The sequence below is a fragment of the Bufo gargarizans genome, chromosome 4 (assembly GCF_014858855.1).
Source record: "Bufo gargarizans isolate SCDJY-AF-19 chromosome 4, ASM1485885v1, whole genome shotgun sequence".
Lineage (NCBI taxonomy): Eukaryota > Metazoa > Chordata > Amphibia > Anura > Bufonidae > Bufo > Bufo gargarizans.
The window spans coordinates 426,274,758-426,301,707 of record NC_058083.1 but is presented as its reverse complement, the minus strand read 5'-3'; the positions used below and the strand labels follow the sequence as shown (position 1 = coordinate 426,301,707).

General features: G+C 42.5%; 1 protein-coding gene across 4 annotated transcripts in view; it reads left to right on the top strand.

The window, feature by feature from the left end:
• Positions 1-26,950, top strand: part of NDUFAF7 (NADH:ubiquinone oxidoreductase complex assembly factor 7) — a 152,866-nt gene that overhangs the window by 85,908 nt on the left and 40,008 nt on the right. For all 4 annotated transcript variants that reach the window (XM_044290076.1, XM_044290074.1, XM_044290077.1 and 1 more), the window contains one exon: positions 80-193. In XM_044290076.1, the coding sequence (XP_044146011.1) occupies positions 80-193 (114 nt within the window). The remainder of the gene's footprint in view (positions 1-79; positions 194-26,950) is intronic.

Sequence of the window (26,950 nt, the reverse complement as noted above, 5' to 3'; positions counted from 1 at the left end):
TATGTGTTTCATTGCACAACCCTTTTAAATAGACTAAACCAGTTTCACAGCCTAATTTTCAGTTTTGTATTTTTTATAGAAAACATCAGATGGATGGCGAGAAATGTTTATTGACATTGATCCAGAGGTCCCAAACAAATTAAGATTTGTTCTTGGTTCTAGCAGTTCAATGCTCGCAAGAACATTTATTCAGGTTTGTTTTTCTTTTTATGCAAAAATTTAAAGGGATTCTGTCACCTGGATTGTGTCGCGCAACATTTTGTATTAACAATTTTTATAATGATAGGCTATGGTGTCGCACTGTGACGTGTGGATTTTTCTACGACTGTCACGTCGCAGTATGTCACAGTACAACACCATAGACTAATATTAAAAAAATTATCATGTGACATCAATGTCGCGCGACACATGTAGCAGTGTATACGCTCTTAGTGTCGTGAGACTTTTTGACACGCGACACGTGTCGCTGTGTAGCCCTAGCCTAAAGTTGTTGTAAAACTGTGTGTATGTGGATACTAAGGGCCTGCAAGCTTTTATTGGCTGATAATGTAATGTGACTGTGTGTGGCTTGTGTTGTTATTCATTATTGTAAGGCCATAAGACTACCAAGAAAAATTCCACTTTCCATTCAATGCATGATTGTGGATAGCCAAGATTCAGACTGGATTATTTACATGATCAATAATTCCAAAACTGAAATTCAGTCTGGAAGTAAGGGATACAAATAGCTGGGGGCACCTCCAACAATAGAAAGAGAGTGCCGGCTCACGGTATGAAATAGACAATGCAAAAGAGAAGAAAAAGAATACCGAAACGAGAGCCGCACATCTAAAATATAACAAATTTATTGGAAAAGACAGACACAACACAAAATGATTAAAAATTGTCGTATACAACAAATCAAGGCTATGTAAACCATATATCAGTACATGCCATCCTGGCTCACCACAGTCATATGGGCAAACCCCCACATCAATTAATAGATAACAATAAAGTGCATGTAATCCATCAACAGGAATGAAAAATTCAAAATACTTATCATAAAAAGTATATCATGATGGGGGGCCTGCGTGGCGGTCAGGAGAAGAGCCCAACGCGTATCGCCAGACTTGCTAGCTTCCTCAGGAGTGCCCAGTCTCAAATGCTCCATGACTATACACATATATACAAGATAATCAATTACTAATGATTTTTACCTGTGTGCCAGGTCGCCATGTGGAGGAAGGGGGCCGCAACCTCCTCATTAGCATGAAATGGGAGAGGGGGAGAGAGGAGAGGAGAGGGGGGCGGGTGAAGATGTGCAGAGCGCCAGCGTGCAGGCATTATAGCCTATGTGATGAGCCATATGTGTACAGCGTTCGGCTGTGTCGACCGCGCATGCGCCCAAAACGGCAAGCGCAGGCCGCGTTCCAAACACCGGATACGATCGGCCGCGCATGCCCATTGGACACCCGCTGCGTGTCAACAGCCGGAAGCTGAGACTCAGACCTGATTGCAGGACCAGGAATGTATGAGGAGCCGCGGACTGCGCTCCAGGCACCGGATGCGGACAGCCGCGCATGCCCATTGGACATCCACTGCGTGTCAGCGGCCGGAGATTACGTCACAGACCTGAATAAAGTATCAGAAGTGTATGGAAAGCCGCGGGCGAACGCACAGCTGCGAAGAATTGTATAAACTAACAAAAGATGAAATGTAGAAGAGTATAAATATGTAATACTGAAAAATATGGCTATTGCAAATAGCCTAATACAAAATCTGCTATATTCAAGAAAAAATGTATGAATTGATGCATATCAAAAAACCACATTGAAACCCTCAATTAGACTTGTATTACTGTCATCTAGTTAATTCATGTGCAGAATTAACCATCAGTCAGTAAAGACTTGACATGTTAATTCGACAACATGACCAACACCCAAAACAATGTGAGAATTACACTTACCCTACTATTACAACTTGTCACAGCCTTCCTTTGTTTAATTTATGCAAATTAGTTTTATCAATGATATTGCCAATATTTAAATTCTCTCCCTTTTGAGGAAATTTTCTGGGACAAGAAGATTATTTAAAGTTTTTTGATTTTTATATTTTATTTTTTATTTTTTATTTTTTATATTAATTATATTATTATTATTTGTTTTTTTATATATTTTATTATTTATTTTTTTATTTTTTTATTTTTTTATATATATATAATTTATTTTAATATTATTTTTATACTTTATATATTTTTTGTTTTTTATTCATTCCTTTTTATATATAAATATTTTTTACTATATTTTCAATTCTTTATATATATATTATATATATATACCATCATTCTGCATATAATTTATGATTATTTTTTACTTTTTATTTTTTACATATACAATGATATTTTTGTCTTTTATAGTACATTTTATTATTTTGTATATTATTATATGTAAAAGATTTTTATCAATATTTTTCAGATTATAATTTCAAAATAGTTGTTGTATTTGACCATTTTTTATACTCTTCAAATTATAAAAAAAAAAAAAAAAAAAAGGGATTCTTCGCTCTGTGCTATCGCCCACAGCGCCCCACAACCGGGCCACATAAATGAGGAAACATTTCACAGGATAAGGTAATCAATAAGGTGCTGCACCAAGATGTAGACAGAAAAATATGAATAAAAAATAAAAGTAATAACAATCTAGTGCATCAAATATCAAATAGATCATCTAATACATGTCCAATCTAAGGATGATCATAGGTGATCCTCTTCCATAGTGATTTAGTGAGATTCTTTCAAATAAGTGACAAAGAGGTCCCCTCCATGCCAAAGCGCAGAGAAGAGAATAATCCGTTGGATCCAAGAAAAAAAGACGAAGAACCAAATAATCGCGTGAGAAACCATGTGTGTCTCTAAAAGAAACAAACAAACAAAAAGAAAGTGAGAAATGCAGAACATTACCTAGCATAAAAACCTGTGAATAAAAGTTCCTCGTTGAGGCCCTGCGGGGACAAACAATCCAGATTGTAAATCCAACGAGATTCCGCTTTAAGCAGACATTGTGTCATCCGTGTACCCCTGATACTATAATTTATTTTCTCCAAGCCCACCACCTGTAAACCATTGTACTTACCACCGTGATGGTCCAAGAAATGTGCAGCCACAGAAGTAAGTGTTTTCTCCTCATCGGCTTGATCCCGAGCGGCCAAATTGATATTGGACATATGTTGCTGCATCCGTTTGCGCAGTTCTTGTGAAGTTTGGCCCACATACAATTTCTTACACGGGCAAATGATCCCATAAACAACATTTCTGGTGCGGCAGTTTATGTAATGGTGCAAACGTACACATTCCTTGCCATTCACGAAGTTATCTCTTCCCAACATAAATGGGCAGACGTTGCATTGGCCACAGGGATACATTCCTCATACATTCCTGGTCCTGCAATCAGGTCTGAGTCTCAGCTTCCGGCTGTTGACACGCAGCGGGTGTCCAATGGGCATGCGCGGCCGATCGTATCCGGTGTTTGGAACGCGGCCTGCGCTTGCCGTTTTGGGCGCATGCGCGGTCGACACAGCCGAACGCTGTACACATATGGCTCATCACATAGGCTATAATGCCTGCACGCTGGCGCTCTGCACATCTTCACCCGCCCCCCTCTCCTCTCCTCTCTCCCCCTCTCCCATTTCATGCTAATGAGGAGGTTGCGGCCCCCTTCCTCCACATGGCGACCTGGCACACAGGTAAAAATCATTAGTAATTGATTATCTTGTATATATGTGTATAGTCATGGAGCATTTGAGACTGGGCACTCCTGAGGAAGCTAGCAAGTCTGGCGATACGCGTTGGGCTCTTCTCCTGACCGCCACGCAGGCCCCCCATCATGATATACTTTTTATGATAAGTATTTTGAATTTTTCATTCCTGTTGATGGATTACATGCACTTTATTGTTATCTATTAATTGATGTGGGGGTTTGCCCATATGACTGTGGTGAGCCAGGATGGCATGTACTGATATATGGTTTACATAGCCTTGATTTGTTGTATACGACAATTTTTAATCATTTTGTGTTGTGTCTGTCTTTTCCAATAAATTTGTTATATTTTAGATGTGCGGCTCTCGTTTCGGTATTCTTTTTCTTCTCTTTTGCACAGTCTGGAAGTAATTCACAATAAAATCCAAGATTTCAAATGTAGAAAGAAGTGAGATTCTACTGGCACATTTTCTTTGCCACAATACAGTTCTCAGGAAAATATCACATTAAAGGGATTCTGTCACCTGGATTTTGCCTATAGAGCTGCGGACATGCGCTGCTAGATCGCCACTAGCACGTCCGCAATATACATTCCCCATAGCACTCAGTGCTTTTTTTTGTGTAAAAAAAAAAAAAAAGAAAAGATTTTATACATTTAAAATCTTGGATTTTATTGTGAATTACTTCCAGATTGAATTTCAGTTTTGGAATTATTGATCATGTAAATAATCCAGTCTGAATCTTGGCTATCCACAATCATGCATTGAATGGAAAGTGGAAAGTGGAATTTTTCTTGGTAGTCTTATGGCCTTACAATAATGGATAACAATACAAGCCACACACAGTCACATTACATTATCAGCCAATAAAAGCTTGCAGGCCCTCAGTATCCACATACACACAGTTTTACAACAACTTTAGGCTAGGGCTACACAGCGACACGTGTCGCGTGTCAAAAAGTCTCACGACACTAAGAGCATATACACTGCTACATGTGTCGTGCGACATTGATGTCACATGATCATTTTTTTAATATTAGTCTATGGTGTTGTACTGTGACATACTGCGACGCGACAGTCGTAGAAAAATCCACATGTCACAGTGCGACACCATAGCCTATCATTATAAAAATTGTTAATACAAAATGTTGCGCGACACATGTCGCTGTGCAGCCCTAGCATTAAAGGGGCAGGGTGCTGTGGAGGTCGCTGTTAAAGGGGTGGGCACTGTGGATGTTACTGTTAAGGGGCAGGCCGCTGTGAAGGTCCATCTAGTCCAACCATATTCTTACCATACAGTGCTGCATTAAAAAGGGAGGGGGGGGGGGGGGGGGAGTACTGCCAGAAATTGACTTAACTGTATGTGTATTGTTGTCCTGTTGTTATTGACTTTCCTGTAAGAATATTGTATAATGATTTTTGACAGGACAGAAAAGTTTCTTTAGTGTTAAAAAAAAAAAAAAAGGGATACATTTTAGCATTTTTATCTTGGTACAGAACCTTAAAGGCCCTTTCACAAGGCAGTATTTTGATCAGTTTTCTAATTTAAAAAATGTATTAACCAAAATGCAGACAAGTGGAAGATTGCCCATAATGTGATACAGCACCGTTATAGTTACATGCTGCATAATATCAAAACAAATACTGAATGAATACTGATGTATGTTGTCCTGTATTTCCTCAGAGGTCAGAAAATATGTTCATGATAAAACCATGTAATAGAGATAGTATCAGAAATATAGAGTTGCCTTCAAATAGCAGCTGCACATTAAATAAATATTTGATATGAATAAACTTTTGAAATGTTGTATTACGTAAGGTCACCTCGGCACAGTTTTACACAGACACCCCCTGTTCACACAGGCACAGAGAGGCATGGGGAGTGAGAGATGGTGGCCCACTCAACCTCCGACATGGCACAACACACTCGTTCACAACCCTGGCAGGCTGAAAGAGCCCTTTCACTGCCCCAGTGAAACAGCCCAGCCAGCCCGGTAGACTGCCACCAGCTCCTTGTTAGATATAAGCCCGGTCTGTTAACGGGGTTATGTCAGGCCAGGAACCAGACCAGGTAGCATTTAATGTAATACCGAGACACAGACGTGTGGGATTTGTGAATCGAGGCAAAAGAACAGCATAAGATTAAATAATTTATTTCATCGCATTAAGGGCACACTAGACACAACACTGTACAGGATATATGCAGTGGTCAGAGATGCAAATACAGTTGATAGTACAGTCAGATTTAACAGACAATGTGAAAGTCAGTTACGGTATGATGCTCTTGTCACATGGGAGGCAGTGACGTCAGCAGAGTTTACAGGTCTCTCCAGACACAATACACAGCATCACCTCCCTTCAGAGCAAGACTATGGCTACTGCCCAGCACAGGCGCTTAACCCTTGGTCAGTCACGACCCTCCCTACCCCTGGGAGGATCCCACCCCCTCTGCCTTTGGTTATGGTAGCTAAAAAATCTAATTCAATATGGATAATAGCTCTTCACCGGAAGGTCGTAGATGGGCAGTTCTGGTTCCAATGCATACGGCTGGATCCCTGGTACATGTGGGGACCAAACACGGCATTGCTATTTGGTTCCTATTATGCTTCTCCACATCTCCCCATTCTTGCGTCCAATACACAAGTGAAGACCAGTGGGATGTTTGGCTTGTTCCCAGTGTCTCGAAAACCTAATCGGTGTATGGCTAAGATGTGCGTTAATGTCATAATTTCTTATGAACTTCTGCTTCTGGATTGTCTGGGGATTTCTTTGTTGCAGGTAACCAGCTCAGCCCTTCCGCAGAGCGGTTGTCCTATCAGCTAAGTTTGCTTCCAGCCCAGCTGCTGGAGGTCTGAAATGTTGTCACTTTATCGCTTTGAGGTTGGCCTGGACAGCAAATGAGCAGGCATTAAATTATGCCTCCTCATTTCCCTCACAGAAGCCATCTTCAGCAGCAAAGAGAGAGTGCTCACTTAGCAGTTCTAACTCCTCATTTTAGCGAATGTTGGGGGTCTTAGCACTTGGACCCCAATAATCAAAGCATCTGACATATCAATTGTTTATGGAAAGTGCAATTGCTCTTTAAGGCTACTTTCACACTTGCGTTCAGAGCGGATCCGTCTGAGACGGATCCGCTCATATAATGCAGACGGTGGATCCGTCCAGACTTTACATTGAAAGTCAATGGGGGACGGATCCGTTTGAAAATTGAGCCATAGTGTGTCATATTCAAACGGATCCGTCCCCATTGACTTACATTGTAAGTCTGGACGGATCCGCTTGCCTCCGCACGGCCAGGCGGACACCCGAACGCTGATTCGCGTCCACTCAGAATGCATTAGGGCTGGACGGATGCGTTCGGGGCCGCTTGTGAGCCCCTTCAAACGGAACTCACAAGCGGACACCCGAACGCTAGTGTGAAAGTAGCCTAACCTTTGTACACGAAAACTTCACATTTAACATATAAATTACAAATGACAGTTGTGCCAAATAAAAACAATATTACAAAATTGTCTTGAGACAATTGTTCATGGAAAGATATTCACATGTTTATTTTTAAATGATAGAGAAGCTGTTACAGTGTAGGGGGAGGGGAGGAACACCAGAATGATAACAGAAGGAAAATTACCAGAAACTAGGCCTCAAGGCTAGGGAAAGAGAAATGGTGACCACCTAAGGAAACCCTAAAGCTAGCCCTGACTCCTGTCGGTATGAAAAGACCCTAAAGGTGGGAATATTCATAGACCGTAAACCTAGGCCCTAGTAACACTGGAAATCTCTAGGATTAGACAGGGTCTGAGACTACTGGTTCCTTCCCAGATGAACGAACCAGCGTCTACCTGAGGCCTAGTAAACATCAAGCAAACGGGAGCAACAAAATACCAAGAGAGGTAAACTTATCTTCAATAGAAAATGGATGAGCTGGAACTCCGATCAGGACAACACACCAGCTCTTCCAACTCCAGGCAGAGAATATCAACCGCATGGTAGGAAGTGTGAGTACAAACTAAATAGAGGAGTAGTATTCACCACAAGCTACACCTGAGATACGAGGTGTGGTCATTACCTACAACAACATTGCAACAAGTGAAAAGAGATAGGCGGACAGATAACCTAACGTGCAGCCAGTCTCTCAGATCTTCTAACCTCTGTCACTGGAGGGACTGTGACAGAAGCTCACAGAGTAACTTCAAAAGTCAGGCAGACTTTACAATGCCAGGTGTAGTATGGTCTGGTATGGAATGACAGACTGGGATGGTAAAATCGTAACGTCTCTAAAATAATAGATTCTTATAATATTTTATCAATAGGGATGCTCCCCTGGTACCATAGCAGTAATTAACTGGAGTACTGCCTGCCTTCTACCTAAAGGCGTTTAGAGAGGTACAACTAAATATGCATATAAGTGGCTGGATCACAGTGACACAATTACATTTAATACAAATTTTAAATACATATCATATTAAAAAACATCAATTATTTCATAAAATAATCAAACAGTCTCGGTCTTCTTTTTAGATATATTTACATCCGGAGCTCACACATGTAATAACACAAATGGCGGCTTTGTGATCTTTACTCCAAACTCTTGTACTGAGTCCATTCCTATAGATTGTAGTAATTTTGCACTAGTATTAGTGCGGTTTATATTGCAGGCTTTTTTATGCTGTAGTAGTTCACACTATTGATTATGTGAATAGTCCTTCAGTCTTCTGGGTTGGTTAGACCCTCTTCTGGTACCGCACTGCAACGATGTTATAACAGTGCTGGTTACCACATACCGCAGTGTATCGCACGGCACAGTCAAATATTACTGTCCGATACTTTCAGATTATACTTTTTTTTTGTTATTATATATGTAGAGCTAGGGATCTCTTACCAGAGACTGCGGCTTTCGTCCTTGACTTGCTGTGTCAGCCAGGATGTCTTCGCACATGCGCTTTGAGATCTTACCCACGCCGGACTTCGGAGATAATCTGAAACTTCTTTGACGTGCTCTGAGTGTGCAGGGAAAGTTTTTCAGATGTATCTGATCACTATTGCCGTCAGAATTTCACGCTTGCTTTGCTGATGCCGACCAGGATGTTTTCACGTATACGCTTTGAGATCTTACCCACGTCGGACTTCAGAGATATTCTAACGACAAGAGTGATCACATACATCTGAAAAACGTTTCCTGTATACTCAGAGCATGTCAATGAAGTTTCAGAATATCTCCAAAGTCCAGCGTGGGTAAGATCTCAAAGCACATGCGCGAAGACATCCTGGCCGGCACAACAAAGGAAGCGTGAAAACGGCAGAGTCTGATAAAAGATATCTAGCTCTACATATATAACAACAAAAACAGTATAATCTGAAAGTATCGGACAGTAATATTTGATTGTGCAGTGCGATACACTGTGGTATGTGGTAACCAGCACTGTTATGACATCGTTGCAGTGCGGTTCCCGAAGAGGGTCTAACAAACCCAGGAGACTGCAGGACTATTTACATAATCAATAGAGTGAACCACTACAGCATAAAGAAGCCTGCAATATAAACCGCACTAATACCAGGCGCAGTGAAGAAGAAGAAGCCAGCAACCGCCAAGAGTCCTTCCCTCACTGCGCCTGCGGCAAATACTGAACGGCGCGAGATTTACACTGCAGACACGGCCGGCTGCAAAATATTACTGTCCGATACTTTCAGATTATACAGTTTTTTTGTTGTTCTATTTGTAGAGCTAGATATCTCTTACCAGACTCTGTGGTTTTCGCGCTTCCTTTGTTGTGCCGGCCAGGATGTCTTCGCGCATGTGCGAGGGGGCAGGGTGTGGACTGGGTTAGCTTAACTTCCAGGGAGAAGCTGTTCTCCTGCGTAGCCTTAGACATTTAATTATCATACAACAGGCGCAGAGAATAAAGATCTTTTTAGTGCATTCTGAAGTCTAAAACAGCATATAAGAACATCATTGGGGATCATGTCAACCTACTATAAAGGTGTGCTTGAAGAACAACATCAGGCTTACAGGTTCCCTTTAAGCGGATTATTTCTAGGTGTTGGTTTGGTTTATTATTTTAAATGGGCAGGGACTTTGTTGATGTGTTAGCATAGCACCCCAGATAGCCTATTCCTCATTTTCGCTTCTATGACATGAATGGGTGACCCTACTTGGTCAGACCTATACAGACTAAGGATGAGCAAATTGGTTCGGAATTTATACCGAATATCCCACAAAGTAGAGAGTCAACCTATTATGCTACTGTGGGTTCCTCTGCAATTTATATGCTTAATCTACAGGATACTCTTTCTCATTACTAAGAGCACCTAATACAGGTGAAACTCGAAAAATTTGAATATCGTGCAAAAGTCCATTTATTTCAGTAATGCAAATTAAAAGGGGTGCTGCCGCTTGCCACCCTGCCCCCCCCCCCTCCCCCCAAATTATTTTTGGGGTGCAGCCAGTTTTTTTTTCTTTTTGTGTGTGTACGCTAACTGTAGCCGGCACTCTTAGTGTCCGGCCACTGTTAGCACATCACACACCCCACCGCTGATCAACTTCGGACGGTTAAGCACAGGTTTTGAATTTTTTATTTATTAATTTTTTTCACATTTTTCCCCTTTTTTTAGTTAGTTTTTTTTTTTTTCTGTTAGGTTTAGGGCTAAGTACACAAACACCGGTGCCTCCACACACACACACACACTGAATAAAGATTTACACACAGACACACACTCCCCTATGGCCCACCGGATGTTCTCGGCCGAGGAGGCATACGCCAGGCTTGCCTCTGAGTCCGAGAGTCCTAGTGAGGACAAGGATGACCCCGCTTTCCTGTTGTCAACCGTCCTCTTTATCATCTAGCGATGATGACGAGCCCCCAAGGCGGCGGAGACTTCCGCAAGGCGCTCGTACTAGTTTTCTGGCCCACCAGTTAAATCCACCGGAGCCCTCTGCCGGTGAACTTGTCTGGTGTACCCCAGAGCGATTTGAGCCCGTGATTCCTGATTTTGTAGGCCAACCAGGAATCCAGATTTCCACAGTGGGCTTGACTAAATATGACTTTTTTAGTCTTTTTTCCAGTGACCACTTTGTAAATCTAATGGTGGAGGAAACAAACCTGTATGCCCAACAGTTTGTTGCTCAACACCCCTGCTCCTTTTTGGCTAGGCCCGGTTGCTGGACCCCGGTCAGTGCAGCCGAGATGAGGACATTTTGGGGCCTCGTGCTGCACATGGCCTAGTCAAGAAACCTAGTGTCGGGCAATACTGGAGTGGGGACATCCTCTACCAGACCCCTCTTTACAGTACGGCCATGACACGTACCCGGTTTGAAGCCATCCGTAAATGCCTTCATTATTCAGATAATGCAGCATGTTCCCCCCCAAAGGGGATCCTGCCTATGACCGCCTGTACAAAATCAGGCTGGTAATCGATCACTTTGGGGCCAAATTTTTACAGGCCTATGTACCTGGAAGGGAGGTCACGGTTGATGAGTATCTCATTGCGTTCAAGGGGAGACTCCTTTTCCGCCTGTATGTTCCCTCAAAGCGGGCAAAGGTATGGCGTGAAGCTGTACAAACTTTGTGAGGTTACCTCAGGGTATACTTACAAGTTTTGTGTGTACGGGGGGCAAGATTCACGTATTCAACCCCCAGAATGTCCCCCTACTCTGGGTGTTAGCGGGAAACTTGTGTGGGACCTTATGCACTCACTGCTAGATGAAGGTTATCACCTGTACGTGGTTAACTTTTATACTAGTATCCCCTTGTTCCAGTCCCTCTCCGCCAGATCCACATCCGCTTGTGGGACTGTGCGGAAAAATCTACGCGGCCTCCCTGCCCACCCCCTCCATGTACATATCCCCAGGGGTGAGACCCGTGCCCTTACCAGTGAAAACCTGTTGCTGGTCAGATATAAGGACAAGAGGGATGTCCTTGTACGGTCCACAATTCATGGTAACGGCATCACCCCTGTCCCTGTGCGAGGTACCGCGGCAACGGTCCTCAAGCCCAATTTGTATCGTCGACTACAATCGGTATATGGGAGGAGTTGATCTCTCTGATCAAGTCCTCAAGCCATATAACGCCATGCGCAAAACCCGGGCATGGTACAAAAAAGTTGCAGTCTACTTGGTGCAGGTTGCCTTGTAGAACTTTTTTGTGATGTCCCGGAGTGCTGGCAACACAGGGATATTCCTTCAGTTCTATTAGGCAGTCATCAAGGCCCTGATCTTTTCTGACCGGAAAGAGCAGGCCGGAGTACTTTGGGAACTGGAGGCGACCGGATCATCCCCGGCCAACACTTTACAGGTGTGGTCCCACATACTGGAAGGAAGGGACGGACCCCCAAAAAAGTGCAGCGTGTGTCGCAGGAGGGGGATACAGAAGGACACCACTACTCAGTGCAACACGTGCCCCGATCATCCGGGCCTCTGCATTGACGGTTGTGAGTACCACACTTCCATGGAGTACTAAATTTATATCCCAATTTAGCCACTGACAATCAGATAAAAAAATGGTTCTCAGACTTGAGACACTAAAACAAAAAACCCCCCAAAAAATCTAAAATATTATTTAGTAAAACTAAAATAAATTAAAAAAGTAGACTTATTAAGTATCGCTGCGTCCATAATAATCAGCTCTATAAAAATATGCCCCCATCCCCTCAGATAAACACGGTAAAAAAAAAAAAGGTGCAAATTTTTTTGGGGGGGGTCACCTTAATCACAAAAATTGTAATAGCAAGCGATCAAATAGTCATATACCCCCCAAAATAGTGCCTATAAAACAGTCCTCTCAGCCCACAAACAATGAGCCCCTAAAGAAGCTAATCGGCTAAAAACTTAAAAAAAAAAATGACTCTTAGACTATGGAGATACTAAAATGTTTTTTTTAATATAGTGTATTATTATTATTATATTTTTGCTAAAATTTTCCATGTTAATCCATTTTTTTCCACTAACAAAGCAAGGTTTAACAGCCAAACAAAACTTATTATTTATTACCCTCATACCACAGTTTACAGAAACACCCCATATGTGGTTGTAAACTGCTGTATGACCAAACAGCAGGGCGCAGAAGGAAAGGAACGCCGTAAGGTTTCTGGAAGCAGATTTTGATGGCCTTTTTTTTTTTTTGGGCACCATGTCCCATTTGAAGCCCCCCTGATGCACCCCTAGAGTAAAAACTCCATTAAGGCGACCCCATCTAAGAAACTACACCCCTCAAGGTATCCAAAACTGATTTTACAAACATCATTAACCCTTTAGGCGTTATTGGCAAATGGAGATGAAATTTCAGAATTTCTATTTCTGCTAACCTTGCCTCACAAAAATGTAATATAGATGAACCAAAAATAATATGTACCCTAAAAATAGTCCCAACAAAACTGCCACCTTATCCCGTAGTTTCCAAAATGGGGTCACTTTTATGGAGTTTCTACTCTAGGGGTGCATTAGGAGGGCTTCAAATGGGACATTTCCAGGTCCAGGAGGGACTTCCCCCAACTGCATTGGCTCATCATCAAACATGAGCTCAAGTGCCTCCTTACCCAAAATGTCTGAAGAGGCCGCTTCCCCGTATGATAGTGTGTCCCGAGCGAGAGGAACCTTGGATCACTCCCTCAGGCGTCTATTAATACGTATAGCCAAAGACATGGCTGCCTTCAATGATTATGAATATTCGTGAAATGCCAATGCGTCCTTCAGGTTCTCTGATGACCCTTGACAGAATTGACTATGGAGGGATTTGGTCATTCCACTCAGTATCAGTTGCACATCTCCTAAATTCAGAGCAATAGGACTCGACAGAACTCTCTCCCTGCCATAAACCACAGAACTTAGTCTCGGCTAGGGAGACCCGATCTGGGCCATTGTAGATAAGTCCCAGAGCTCTGAAAAATTCATCTACCGACCGGGGGGGATTGTGATTCGGTTGGCAAAGAAAAAGCCCAAGACTGAGTGTCACCTTTCAGTAATGAAATAATTATAACGGTCACGTATACACACTGGAGGAGGGAAGTGACCACTGCTCTCCACCCTCACCCTTGGCCCTGCATACTTGCCTTGCATATCCTAATGACAGGGGACAACTGGACGGCAATCCCTATCTTGGAATAAGTGCAGGGAGGACAAATCAGACAAACAACAGAACGTGAATGGACCGAGTCAATACCAGGAGAGCAACAAAGTACAAATGGAGCAAGCAGAGAATAGTCAGAAGAAGCCGGGGTCATAAATAACAGGAGGGTTGTGAAGTACCAAATGAGTCTTAATCTGGTTGCTGAGGGAACCGAGGCCGCCGGCTGCACTGAGGTGACGTGCGCAGCCAGGTCCGTCCTGCCCCCCATCACCTAGGAGACGAGTATGCTGCATGCGTCCTCGCTCCTGTGCCGGCGATGCGCTCACTCTCTGCAGCGCCGACGTCGCCTCGTGACAGTACTCCTCCCCTTATGCAGGGCCACCGGACCCAAGACTTCAGGCGATAGCTTCTCAGGATGTTCTGCATGGAATTTTCTAACCAGTCTAGGGGCATGAACCGCCCTAGCTGGTATCCAAGACCTTTCCTCGAGTCTATAGACCTTCCAGTGGACCAGGTATTGTAAAGAATTACGCACTCTCCTGACATCCACAATCTTAGACACCACATACTCCACAGAATCATTAACAAGAACCAGCGGAGGCGCGGCTTTCGATTGTACAACAGGTTCAATATATTTTTTTAAGCAGAGATTTGTGAAACACATCATGAATGAGGAACGACTCGGGCAGTTCCAACCTAAACGATACCGGGTTAATCACCTCCGTAATTTAATACGGCCCTATAAAACGAGGATGGCATTTTCTAGAAGATACCTTGAGCGAGAGATTCTTGGAAGATAACCACACCTTATCCCCAACCTGAAAGTTCACCCCCCTAGAACGTCTCCTATTGGCCTTGATTTTCTGAGTATTCTCAGTCTTTTCTAGGTTCGATTGAACCCAAGCCCAAACAGTGCACAGTTCAGAGCAGACCTTATCCGCCTAGGGGTTAGAGGAGGAGACGGATGACCCAGAATGAAAACGAGGATGGAAACCATAGTTACAAAAGAACAAGGAGACACCAGCAGAAGAATTAACACGGTTATTCAGAGCACATTTGGCCAACGGAATGTATTTAACCCATAATTGCTGGTCATCAGCAACATACGACCTAAGGAATTGTTCCACAGACTCATTGTGTCTTTCAGTCTGCCCATTATTCTCAGGGTGGTAGGCGGACGAAAAATACAATTAAATCTGGCATTTCTGACAGAAAGCCCTCCAAAACCTGGACACAAACTGCACACCCCTGTCAGATACAATATTCTCCGGAATACCATGTAAACGTACAATCTGCTTCACAAATATAGACGCCAGGGTTTTAGCATTTGGGAGTTTAGACAGGGGAATAAAATGAAGTTTTGCTAAACCTATCGACCACTACCCAAACCACAGTCTTACCCTCCGCAGGCGGCAGGTCAGTGATAAAGTCCATCGATATATGGGACCAGGGTCTACTGGGAATGGGTAGGGGTTGTAGGTCACCAGCAGGGCAAGTCCTAGGGGTTTTAGACCTAGCACAGGCCGACATATAGGACTTGACATTCCTAGTTAGAGTGGGCCACCAATATGATCTAGAAACCAGCTCCTTAGTGCCCTCAATACCAGGATGTCCACAAAAAGCAGAATCACGACACTCGCCCAACAGTCGGAGACGAAACTGTAAGGGAACAAACAACTTGTCTTTTGGGGTGGGTGCCGGGGCCAGATGTTGTTCAGCCTTAATGAGAGCCGTGATATCCTGGGTCAAGGCTGCTACGAAGATATTAGCTGGTAGAATGGATTCAGGTGGTGCATCTGTAGGCTGAAACACACGGAAGCTCCGAGACAATGAGTCAGCCTTCACATTTCTACTTCCTGGCCTGAAAGTGATGGAGAAATCAAAACGTGTAAAAAAAAAACAATGCCCATCTGGCCTGACGGGGATTTAACCTCTTAGCAGACTCGAGAAACATTAGGTTCTTATGATCAGTGACAGCATTGACACAATGTTTTGTCCCCTCCAGAAAATGCCTCCAGTATGCATATGGAGCAGCAGATTAAGCTTCCAGAACCCTTCTCTGGAGACCGGAGGAAGTTTAATTATTTTAAGGAGAATTGTAAACTTTATTTCCGTTTGCCCCACCTTGTCCTCCGGCTTTGAGAGTCAACGTGTGGGTATTGTCATTTCCCAATAACAGGGTGATCCCCATGAGTGGGCGTTCTCTTTACCAGGTGACGTCAGTTGTTTAGCATCAGTAGAAGGGGGTTTTCAGGCCCTGGGTACCCTGTATGATGAACCGGACAGGGCCCTGGTAGCCAAGACCGCTCTTAAGGCACTGGTTCAGGGCGATTAACCCGCTGAGGAGTGGAAGGGCCTTGTCCTAACTCAGAGGAACAGATTTTTTCCCCTAGCTCCTGCACCATCTGCGTCAGGTTAGAAACGTGATCTGTCAGGGTCATCAGAGGATTCATGATACAGTGGTTTGGTAGGGCCTGTTATTCTGTAACGGTCGCGTACACACACACACACACACAGGGGGGAGGGAAGTGACCACTGTGTTCCACCCTCACCCCTGGCCCTGCCTATTTGCCTCACAAGTCCTAAATACAGGAGACAACTGGACGGCAATCCCTAGCTTGGAATAAGTGCAGGGAGGACAGATCAGACAAACAGAATGTGAACGGACTGAGTCAATACCAGGAGAGCAACAAAGTACAAATGGAGCAAGCAGAGAATAGTCAGGAGAAGCCGGGGTCATAAATACCAGGAGAGCAGCAAAGTACACAAAGAGCAGGCAGAGGATCTTCAGAAAATCAGCAGAAGGCAAGTACGCCAGTTCAGACAAAATTACAGGTGGAACCTAAATAACAGGCAACCTTTGGCCAGCAGCCTGCCTGTTTAAATACTGACTAGCAGGGGTCATGTGACGTGGCCAGCGTAACATGACTCACCCTGCTGCAAATGGCTGAGCGCCATGTGCCCAGCTCGGTGATCAGGCTTAATCTGGTTGCTGGGGGAACCAAGGACGCCGACCGCGCTAATGAGACGTGCGCTGCCAGGTCTGTCCCGCCACCCATTACCTAGAAGACGAGGACGCTGCACACGTCCTCTCTCCTGCACAGAGGCGGGGTGCCATCGACAATAATAATCATCCCTACTCTTTGACTTTTGTCCACAGAAGAGTTAGGACGTAGTCTATAATATAGTTTGCACGACTCCCTGAACCGAACAAAGTTGTCACTCCCCCCGGAAAAGCTATCCGGGAGAGCGACCTTAGGTTCAGGGCAGGCCTGGTTCCGGCTGCTAGACGCTGCCACCTGTGCCCTCTGAAACTGTGAGATGGCCGTGTGGAGGTCAGCCACCTTCGAACCGGTGCAGAAACAGTATCCATCGCTGCACTGACAAACAAAATAAAGTTTTTTTGGTGGTTGATAATGTCACAGGTAATGGGAGGGGAAGACACCAGATAACACACAGAAGGAAATAGACCGGTGTCTAGGCCTCAAAGCTAAGGGAGAGGGATGGTGACCTCCTAGGAATCCCTAGATCTCTCCCTGACTCCTGCCAATAAGAGTAGACCCTGAAGGTGGAAATACTCATACACCATAACATTAGCCCTGGAGACCCTGGAAAGCCCTAGGAGTGGTGACAGGGAATGAGACTACTGGTTCCTTCCCAGATGCACTTAGCTTAAAGAAGACTAGAGGAGCAGGAGAACCAAAGGAACAACACACCAGCTCAACCAAATCCAGCAGGAAATATCAACCACATGGTAAGCAGTGTGAGTCAGAACTAAATAGTGCTTCAGTAATGACCACAAGCTGCACCTGACAAGAGGTGTGGTCATTACCAAACAACAACACTGCAAGGAGAAAACAGAGAGACTGTCCGATACCCTCACTTGCCGCCAGTCTCTCAGATCTTCTCACCTCTGTCATGGGAGGGACCGTGACAGCTACATGATGCCCGTAAACTAATCCATCAAAATCTGCATTTTAAGAATAAAGTAGATGCTGTGCTCTTCAGCATATCCAGAAAGCAGTTTACATTCACATTTATGGGATTTCAGTATCTAGTAGAACCCATCTAACAATTTAAAGGGTGTGGTGTGTCTCAGATGGCACAAGTTGGGCATAACATACATTGGATATAAAAAGTCTACACACCCCTGTTAAGATGTCAGGTTTCTGTGCTGTAAAAAAATGAGACAAAGATAAATCATTTCAGAACTTTTTCCACCTTTAATGTGACCTATAAACTGTACCACTCAATTGAAAAACAAACTGAAATCTTTTAGGAGGGAAGAAAACAAAAATAATGTGTTTGCATAAGTGTGCACACCCTCTTATAACTGGGGATTCAAAATCATCTTAAATAGGAGTCAGCTTCTTCAGGAGTCACCTGCCATCATTTAACCACTTCACATCTGGGCCATTTGCCGCCTTCCTGACCAGGCCTAATTTTGCAATAAACGCTTTTACTTATCCATGTCATTCAGAGATTGTTTTCTTGTGACACATTGTACTTCATGCTAGTCATAAATTCGAGTCAATATATTTCACCTTTATTTATGAAAAAATCCCAAATTTACCCAAAATTTTGAAAAATGTGCAATTGTCTAAATGTCAATTTCTCTGCTTTTAAACATAAAGTGATACCTCATAAAATATTTATTACTTAACATTCCCCATATGTCTACTTTTATGTTGGCATAATTTTGATGATGTCATTTTATTTTTTTAGGACGTTAGAAGGCTTAGAAATTTAGAAGCAATTCTTGAAATTTTTAAGAAAATTGCCCAAACCCACTTTTTAACCTCTTAAGGACACATGTCCTGGTACTTAAGGATGTCCTGGTACTTAGGGCACATGACGTACCGGTACGTCATGTGTTGTTCCGATCACTGCCGCCCGGCCGGCGGTGATCGGAACAAGGTGCCTGCTCAAATCATTGAGCAGGCACCTAGGCTAAATGCGCGGGGGTCCCGGGACCCCCCCATGTCAGCTATCGCAACAAACCGCAGGTCAATTCAGACCTGCGGTTTGATGCGCTTTTTGCAGTTTCTGATCGATGGGATCAGAAACTTTATAATGCCCAAAATATATATGTTTCACCCCCCCCGCTGCACCCCTGAATGATTTTATGGCGGCGGGAGGTGGGCCGTACGGACCGCTGTATGAAAAAGGTTAACAGCTCAGGGAGCTCCCTCCCTCTCCGATCGGGGGGCTGCTGTGCCTTTGCAGCCCCCCGATGGAGAGGGAGAGAGCCCCCAGACGGCCCCGTCCTTACCCTTCCCCGTCTGCGAAGTTGTGGCAGACGGGGAATGTTCCCATGGCAACAGGACGCCTTTCTCAGGCATCCTGCTGTCAATGGTGCTGAACAGATCTGTGCTGAAGGCATAGATCTGTTCAGACAAAGTGTAAGTAAAATACAGTACAATACCCTATATAGGGTATTGTACTGTATTACAGACATCAGACCCACTGGATCTTCAAGAACCAAGTGGGTCTGGGTATAAAATGTGAAAAAAAACGGTCATGTTACCTTACCCGAATGGTGAATGCCATAAAAAATAAAAAACTATGATGAAATTGAAATTTTGCCCACCTTACTTCCCAAAAAAGGCAATAAAAGTGATTAAAAAAAGTCGCATGTACGCCAAAATTGTAACAATCAAACCGTCATCTCATCCCGCAAAAATCATACCCTACCCAAGATAATCGCCCCAAAACTGAAAAAACTATGGCTCTTAGACTATGGAAACACTAAAACATGATTTTTTTTTTGTTTAAAAAATGAAATCATTGTGTAAAACTTAAACATAAATTAAAAAAAAGTATACATATTAGGTATCGCCGCGTCCGTATCGACCGGCTCTATAAAAATATCACATGATCTAACCCCTCAGGTGACCACCGTAAAAGAATAAAAATAAAAACGGTGTAAAAAAAAGCTATTTTTTTGTCATCTTGCGTCACAAAGTGTAATAGCAAGCTATCAAAAAGTCATGTGCACCCCAAAATCGTCCCAATCAAGTCGTCATCTCATCCCGCAAAAAATGAGACCCTACTTAATATAGTCGCCCAGAAACTAAAAAAACTATGGCTCTTAGACTATGGAGACACTAAAACATTTTTTTGTTTTCAAAATGAAATCATTGTGTAAAACTTACATAAATAAAAAAGTAAAAGTATAAATATTAGGTATCGCTGCGTCTGTGACAACCTGCTCTATAATAGTACCACATGATCTAACCTGTCAGATGAATGTTGTAAATAACAACAAAAAAAGGTGCCAAAAAGCTATTTCTTGTTACCTTGCCTCACAAAAAGTGTAATATAGAGCAACCAAAAATCATATGTACCCTAAACAAAACTGCCACCCTATCCCGTAGTTTCTAAAATGGGGTCACTTTTTTTGAGTTTCTACTCTAGGGCTGCATCAGGGGGGCTTCAAATGGGACATTGTGTAAAAAAAAACTGTCCAGCAAAATCTACCTTCCAAAAACTGTATGGCATTCCTTTCCTTCTGCGCCCTGCCGTACAGCAGTTTATGACAACATATGTGTTTCTGTAAACTACACAATCAGGGCCATAAATAATAAGTTTTGTTTGGCTGTTAACCCTTTCTTTGTAACTGGAAAAAAAATTAAAATGGAAAATCTGCCAAAAAAGTGAAATTTGGAAATTGTATCTCTATTTTCCGTTAAATATTGTGCAACACCTAAAGGGTTAACAAAGTTTGTAAAATCAGTTTTGAATACCTTGAGGGGTGTAGTTTCTTAGATGGGGTCACTTTTATAGAGTTTCTACTCTAGGGGTGCATCAGGGGGGCTTGAAATGGGACATGGTGTAAATAAACCAGTCCAGCAAAATCTGTCTTCCAAAAACCAAACGGCGCACCTTTCACTCTACGCCCCGCTGTGTGGCCGTACAGTAGTTTACAGCCACATATGGGGTGTTTCTGTAAACGACAGAGTCAGGGCAATAAAGATACAGTCTTGTTTGGCTGTTAACCCTTTCTTTGTTAGTGGAAAAAATGGGTTAAAATAGAAAATTAGGCAAAAAATATGAAATTCTCAAATTTCATCCCCATTTGCCAATAACTCTTGTGCAACACCTAAAGGGTTAACGAAGTTTGTAAAATCAGTTTTTAATACCTTGAGGGGTGTAGCTTATAGAATGGGGTCATTTTTGGGTGGTTTCTATTATGTAAGCCTCGCAAAGTGATTTCAGACCTGTAGTGGTCCCTAAATATTGGATTTCTGAAAAATTTCAAGATTTGCTTCTAAACTTCTAAGCCTTGTAACATCCCCAAAAAATAAAATATCATTCCCAAAATAATTCAAACATGAAGTAGACATATGGGGAATGAAAAGTAATCACAATTTTTGGGGGTATTACTATGTATTACAGAAGTAGAGAAACTGAAACTTTGAAATTTGCTAATTTTTCCAAATTTTTTGTAAATTAGGTATTTTATTTATGCAAATATTTTTTTACTTCATTTTTCCAGTGTCATGAAGTACAATATGTAACGAAAAAAACAATCTCAGAACGGCCTGGATAAGTCAAAGCGTTTTAAAGTTATCACCACTTAAAGTGACACTGGTCAGATTTGCAAAAAATGGCCTGGTCCTTAAGGTGAAATAAGGCTGTGTCCCTATGGGGTTAAGGACCAGTTCAGGTCTGAAGTCACTTTGTGCGGCCTACATAGTGGATACTCCCATAAATAACCCCATTGTAGAAACTACACCCCTGAAGTCACGTAAAACCGATTTTACAAACTTCGTTAAACCTTTAGGCGTTCCACAAGAATTAAAGGAAAATGGAGATCAAATTTTAAAATTTCACTTTTTTGGCAGATTTTCCATTTTAATCCATTTTTTTCTTTAACACATTGAGGGTTAACAGCCAAACAAAACTCAATATTTATTAGCCGGATTCTGTGGTTTACAGATGTGGTCATAACGGCAGGGCACAGAAGAAAAGGAGCACCACATGGTTTATAGATGCCATGTCCCATTTGAAGCCCCCCTGATGCACACTTACAGTAGAAGTTCGCAAGAAGTGACTCCATTTTGGAAACTAGGGGATAAGGTATCAGTTTTATTGGTACTATTTTTGGATGCATATGATTTTTTGATCAATCATTAGAACACTTTATGGGGCAAGGTGACCAAAAAATTGGTGGTTGTAGCACAGTTTTAATTTATTTTTACAGCGTTCCCCTGAGGGGTTCGGTCAAGTGACATTTTTACAGAGCAGATCGTTTCGGACGTGGCGATACCTAATATGTATACGTTTTCTTATTTATATAAGTTTTACACAATATCATTTTTGAAACAAAAAAAGTTTTAATGTGTCCATGTTCTGAGAGCTATAGTTTTTTTAGTTTTTGAGTGATTTTCTTATGTAGGGGCTAATTTTTTCTGGTATGAGGTGACTGTTTTATTGGTATTATTTTTTGGGACATATGCCTTTTTGATCACTTGGTGTTGCACTTTTTGTGATGTAAGGTGACAAAAATAGCATTTTTTTATTATTATTATTTTTTTTCTTCTTATGGTGTTTATCAGACTGGGTTGATCATGTGATATATTTATAGAGCCGACCGTCACTATTAGCATGCAGCTGCGATCTCTGAATGGACGTTTTTAAACGTCCATTCAGAGATTGAGAACCACCTCCCAGATATTATATTCAATGGGCGGACGGGAGGTGGTAAAGTGCCTCTGATTAACCCCAAATAAAGTTCAGCTGCTCTAGTTGGTCTTTCATGAAATTTTCTTAGTTGCATCCCACAGCAAAAGGTCCACAGAGAGTTTCCAAAGCATCAGATCTCATTGTTAAAATGTATCAGTCAGTAGAAAGGTACAAAATAATTTCCAAAGCATTAGATATACCATGGAACACAGTGAAGACAGTCATGAAGTGGAGAAAATATGGCACAACAGTGACATTACCAAGAACTGAACGTCCCACCAAAATTGATGAAAAGACGAGAAGAAAACTGGTCTGGGAGGCTACCAAGAGGCCTACAGCAACATTAAAGAGGACCTTTCATTACAATAAAAAATCTAAACTAAGTATGCTGATATGCAGAGCGGCGCCCAGGGATCTCCCTGCACTTACTATTATCCCTGGGTGCCGCTTCGTTGTCCCCGTACAGGCTCCGGTATCTTCAGATGTTTGGCTCAACTGGGAGGAGCTTGCTTTTGTTCTCCTGGGCGTCTCCTTCTCCCTGGCCAATCGCAGCACTCAGCTCATAGCCTGGGAGAAAAAAAACTCTCAGGCTATGAGCTGAGCGCTGCGATTGGCCAGCGCTACAGCCTGGGAGAAGGAGACGCCCAGGAGTACAAGAGCAGGCACCTCCCAGTTGAGCCGAAAATCTGAAGATACCTGAGCCTATAACGGGAGAACGGAGCTGCGCCCAGGGATAATAGTAAGTGCAGAGAGATCCCTGGGCGCCGCTCTCCATGTCTGTATACTTAGTTTAGATTTTTTATCGTAATGAAAGGTCCTCTTTAAAGGAGGTGCAGGAATATTTGAGAAGTACTGGCTGTGTGGTACATGTGACAACAATCTCCCGTATTCTTCATATTATAATAATAATAATAACATTTATTTATATAGCGCCACAATATTCCGCAGCGCTTTACAAGTTCATAGGGTTCATATACAAAACAAAAATAACTGGATAATATGCAAATGAAACACTAGGAGTGAGGGCCCTGCTCGCAAGAGCTTACAATCTTACATGTCTGGGCTATGGGGTAGAGTGGCAAGACGAAAGCCTTTTCTTACGAAGATAAACATCCAAGCCAGGCTACATTTTGAAAAAACACATCTGAAGTCTCCCAAAAGCATGTGGGAAAAGGTGTTATGGACTGATGAAACCAAGGTTAAACTTTTGGGCCATAAGATATGTTTGGCCCAAAAACAACACTGCACATCACCAAAAGAACACCATACCCACAGTAAAGCATGGTGGTGGCAGCATCATGCTTTGGGGCCTTAGTTAAGCTAGAGGGAATTATGAACATTTTCAAATACCAGTCAATATTTGCACTAAACCTTCAGGCTTCTGCTAGAAAGCTGAACTTGAAGAGAAACTTCATCTTTCAGCATGACAACGACCCAAAGCATACATCCAAATCAACAAAGGAATGGCTTCACCAGAAGAAGATTAAAGTTTTGGAATGGCCCAGCGAGAGCCCAGATCTGAAGACCTATTGAAAATCTGTGGGGTGATCTGGAGAGGGCTGTGCACAGGAGATGCCCTCGCAATCTGACAGATTTGGAGTGTTTTTGCAAAGAGTGGGCAAATCTTGCCAAGTCAATAGACTCATACCCAAAAAGACTGAGTGCTGATAGACTCATACCCAAAAAGACTGAGTGTTGTAATAAAATCAAAAGGTGCCTCAACAAAATATTAGTTTAAGGGTGTGCACACTTATGCAACCATATTATTAAATTTTTATATATTTTTTTCCCTCTACCTAAAAGATTTCAGTTTGTTTTTCAATTCAGTTGTACAGTTTATAGTTCACATTAAAGGTGGAAAAAGTTATGAAGTGATTTATCTTTGTCTCATTTTTTTTACATCACATTTTAACAGGGATGTGTAGACTTTTTATATCCAATGTATATGTGGAAAACATGCAATTTAAATTTTACACAGACCTCTGCCTATTAATTTCTACAAAACTCCTGTGGGGTCTAAATGCTCACTGCACCCATAATATTCTGGTATGCAAAGTTTCCAAAATGGGGTCACTTCCCAGGGCGTCTATTTATTATTCCCAAGCCTCTTCTGTTATCAGGACAAGATGCGTAAATCACCACATTGGGCCTGAAATGTGTATAGAACATAGCTATAGAACAGAGGGGACAAAGCACTGAGAGTCGGCTGTAGGATTTATGAGCCTGATATAGTATCAGGTTAACTGAGCAACCCATCCCCTGAGTGCACCATGGCACAGTGCTTTAAAGGGAACCTGTCACCTCCAAACACCATCCCAAGCCGCCAGCAGCGTGTTTCGGACGATAATTTTCTTCCTGAAAGCCGATGCGGCTAAACCTCAGAAAACGTTCTTTTATCCCCTGCCGGCGCGCTTCTCTGGTCATGCTTGAAGTCAAGGGGGCATCGGCCACCTTGCTTCAAGTCAAGATAACAATGTCCCCTTCCCTGCCCCTTTCGCTGTGACTGACAGCCGGCAGTTCGGCTGGCTTTGCCGAACTCTCTGCATCAGCTCTGTCAGTCACAGCAAAGGGGCAGGGAAGGGGCCGTGGTTATCTCGACTTGAAGCATGACTAGAGAAGCGCGTCGGCAGGGGATAAAATAACGTTTTCTGAGCTTTTGCCGCATCGGCCTTTAGGAAGAAAATTATCATCGGACACACGCTGCTGGCTACTGTCAGGTACTGCTGGCAGCTTGGGATAATTTTGGGAGGTGATAGGTTCCCTTTAAAGTTGCATTATATTTGGTCTCCTGTATATGTGAGGTTGATGACCATATTCAATTTGTTACATATTGTTAAGGATTCTTATTTTATACTCTAAGCTATCATTTTAGATTAATCTGACATTAGCGCCACCTGTTTTAGGGTGTTTTGGGCGCCATTTTCTGATTCTTTTAGATATATATATATATATATATATATATATTTTGCAAGACTTCCATGTGTAAACATCAATCCTATAGCCACGAAACGTGTTATTTGGATGTATCAAGTGCTTTTACTTTGTTATTCCTTTTTTTTATTTTTATTTTTTATTTATTTCATTTTTCCCATTTTATTTTCTTTATTTAACCCGTAGGATATGTACAGCGCTGTGTGACATAACTTAAGACCCAGGACCGTACATGTACAGTGCTCTGATCGATAAGTGGCAGGGGCCCGGCTGTTACTGACAGCCGGGCTCCCCCCGACCCTGCTGTATATGCCGGCATTGGTAAATACACAAATGCCGGCATATTAACCCCTTGTATGCCACAGTCAATGCTGACAGTGGAATGCATGGGGTTTGCAGAGGGTATGAGTACCCTTTCCATCTCCATCGGGTCTCCATGCTGACAGGAACCCAATTGCTGGTGTTGCAGACCAGTGCCTTCTACAGGCATCAGAGTCTGCCAGCTACGGAAGCCTATGAGACTCAGGCAAAACATTTTTTTTCCAGAACAGCAATTTTTTAAATTACTTTACCTCACAAAAAGCATAATATTTAACTATCAAAAATCGTACAGTATATACCTCAAAATAGTACCAAACCTTGCTGTGTTACAGGGAAAAAGTTATAAAAATGTGAAATCTGCAAAAAAAAATGTGAAATTTTGAAATTTCACCATGTGGAACACCTAAAGGGTTAACAACGTTTTGAATAACTTGAGGGGTGTAGTTTCTAAAATGGAGTCATTTATGGGTGTTTTTTAATTATGTAAGCCCCGTAAAAAAGTGGGTTTGGGAAATTTGAAGAATTACTTCTTAAATTCTAAGCCTTCTAACGCCCTTTACATAAAGTAGACAAATGGTAAATGTAAAATAATAACTTTTTTATGTTATATCACTATCTGTCTTAAAGGCACAGAAATTCAAATTTACAAATGCTAATTTTTCAAAATTTTACGTAAATTATATAAATAAAGTAAAATTTGTTGACCCAAACTTACCTCTAACATGAAGTATGACATCTAATAAGAAACAATCTCAGAATTGGTTAGATAAGTAAAAGCATTCCAAAGTTATTACCACGTAAATTGATGCATGGCAGGTTTGCAAATTAGGTCTGGGCAGGAAGGTGAATACTGGCTCAGTCTTGAAGGGGTTAAAGAACTCATTTACTGCTGGGTCTCTGTTCATCATTTTTTAGACATTCTTTAGTGAGTGGTACTGTGGTACTTGTTTTCAAAAAGGGCTGGGTATAGACCAGTAAGCTTAAAGGGGGTATGCAAGACTAAAAAATGTCCCCCATATGCCTGGGCCCCTCACACTGAATATACTCACCGCCGCTGCAGCTTCTCCTGGTGCCTAGCATCGTGGGTGACGCCAGGGAGGCTCGTCCTTGTGTCCACCTGCCATTGGCTGCGCTCCCCGACACCGGATGTTTTCATCCGCACACAGGAGATGCGGCAACAGTGGCGCAGGGACCAGTAGCGACACGAGAGGGACATATT